A 1,291-nucleotide genomic window follows, 5' to 3' on the forward strand; every position below is an offset into this window, starting at 1 on the left:
AAACGGAAGGCCAGAGAAGATGGGGGATCACACTCCAAGGGCATCCAGCCAGAGCGAACTCAGGCCTCCTGGGCTCCCCGCCAAGGGGCAGAGAGTTGGCAGGGGCTAGAAAAAAGCTGCCAGCCAGCTGTGTGCCATCTGCCTGGCTACTGCTGGGGATGGGGCCCGTTTCCAGCGCCTGCCACCAGCTGCGCCACAGTTATCTCGAGGCACCCTCTGCTGGACAACAGGAGAAGGAACTACACCTCCCAGCCAACCTCGGGACATATCGTGCATACCGAGGAGGCGCCATTCACCTCCACCTGCTGGTCGCAATGAAGAACTACATTCCCTTGCGGAAGCGGAAGCTTACATCTCTGAGCAGACATGAAACTGCAACTCCCAGAGGCCCACGCGGCAACTCCGACTTTGCTGTTGGAGAAACTACACTTCCCAGAAAGGTGTTTACTGCAGTGGCAGAGCCTATGGGCTGCGGAATCGCTGGCAACAGGGACAGCGTGACGGGCGGCTGGACATGGCTTCCTTGACCGGGTCTTTGGGGCGCCTGTGTGGCCTCGCGGGCAGGTCGGCGCCACTGCGAGGGGGCAGGTGAGTTTTCAAGGGGTCCTCTCTCCAAAGCTGGGAATGAGAGGGTTGTCAGGGACTGCCGCCTACTATTTACCCCCACGTGACCTGCCAACCCTTTCGCATTAATGGAGCGTCTTTTGCATCCAGGCATTGTCGCAGCGCGGATCCGGAAACCGAAGCTCAGAGAGGTTGAATGCTTTTTCTGGAGTTACACAGCGTCCCTCCAGAAAAATATGTCTTCCTACTCTCGTAGGTGGCTCCAGCCCCGGCCCTGGCTGGGTCTCCCGGACGTCTGGGGCCTCCCCACTCCGCAGCCAGCCCGGAACAAGGCGCGCGGGAACGAGTATCAGCCGAGCAACATCAAGCGCAAACACAAGCACGGCTGGATCCGGCGCCTGAGCACGCCAGCAGGTGTCCAGGTCATTCTTCGTCGCATGTACAAGGGTCGCAAGTCGCTGAGCCATTGAGAAGCGCGATGTCATCCGCGGGACCTCCATTAAAGTGCTTCCTTTTCCTCGGACCTCTTGTGGCGCTTTTTTTTTTTGCGGGGAGGAGGGACGACTCGCACATGAATGCTCTCCAAATTTTAGGGCTGGCCCAGGAGGAGGAGAGGATTTAGGGTGAGACTGGAAGAGGGCTGGAGTCAGACCTTGCCAAATACTTTTTGATTTTGAATTAGGTAGAACTTCTAACATACACAGTAGTCCACGAAATTGTACAAGGA

At 57.5% G+C, this 1,291-nt stretch overlaps 1 protein-coding gene across 1 annotated transcript; it reads left to right on the forward strand.

The window, feature by feature from the left end:
* The first annotated feature begins 514 nt into the window (after nt 1-514).
* On the forward strand, nt 515-1,034 carry MRPL34 (mitochondrial ribosomal protein L34). The gene is made up of 2 exons (XM_007945330.1): nt 515-588; nt 821-1,034. The coding sequence occupies exons 1-2, from the start codon at nt 515-517 to the stop codon at nt 1,032-1,034; spliced, it is 288 nt and encodes a 95-aa protein (XP_007943521.1).
* Nucleotides 1,035-1,291: the final 257 nt, after the last annotated feature.

Source organism: Orycteropus afer, unplaced genomic scaffold (genome assembly GCF_000298275.1).
Source record: "Orycteropus afer afer isolate SDZICR_OR568_19922 unplaced genomic scaffold, OryAfe1.0 scaffold00136, whole genome shotgun sequence".
NCBI classification, from domain to species: domain Eukaryota; kingdom Metazoa; phylum Chordata; class Mammalia; order Tubulidentata; family Orycteropodidae; genus Orycteropus; species Orycteropus afer.

Bases quoted from the DNA above. Each gene is read 5' to 3' on its own strand.
- MRPL34 (XM_007945330.1), top strand. From the start codon at position 515: ATGGCTTCCTTGACCGGGTCTTTGGGGCGCCTGTGTGGCCTCGCGGGC. The intron at 589-820 runs GTGAGTTTTCAA...CTACTCTCGTAG, and splicing joins GCGCCACTGCGAGGGGGCAG to GTGGCTCCAGCCCCGGCCCT.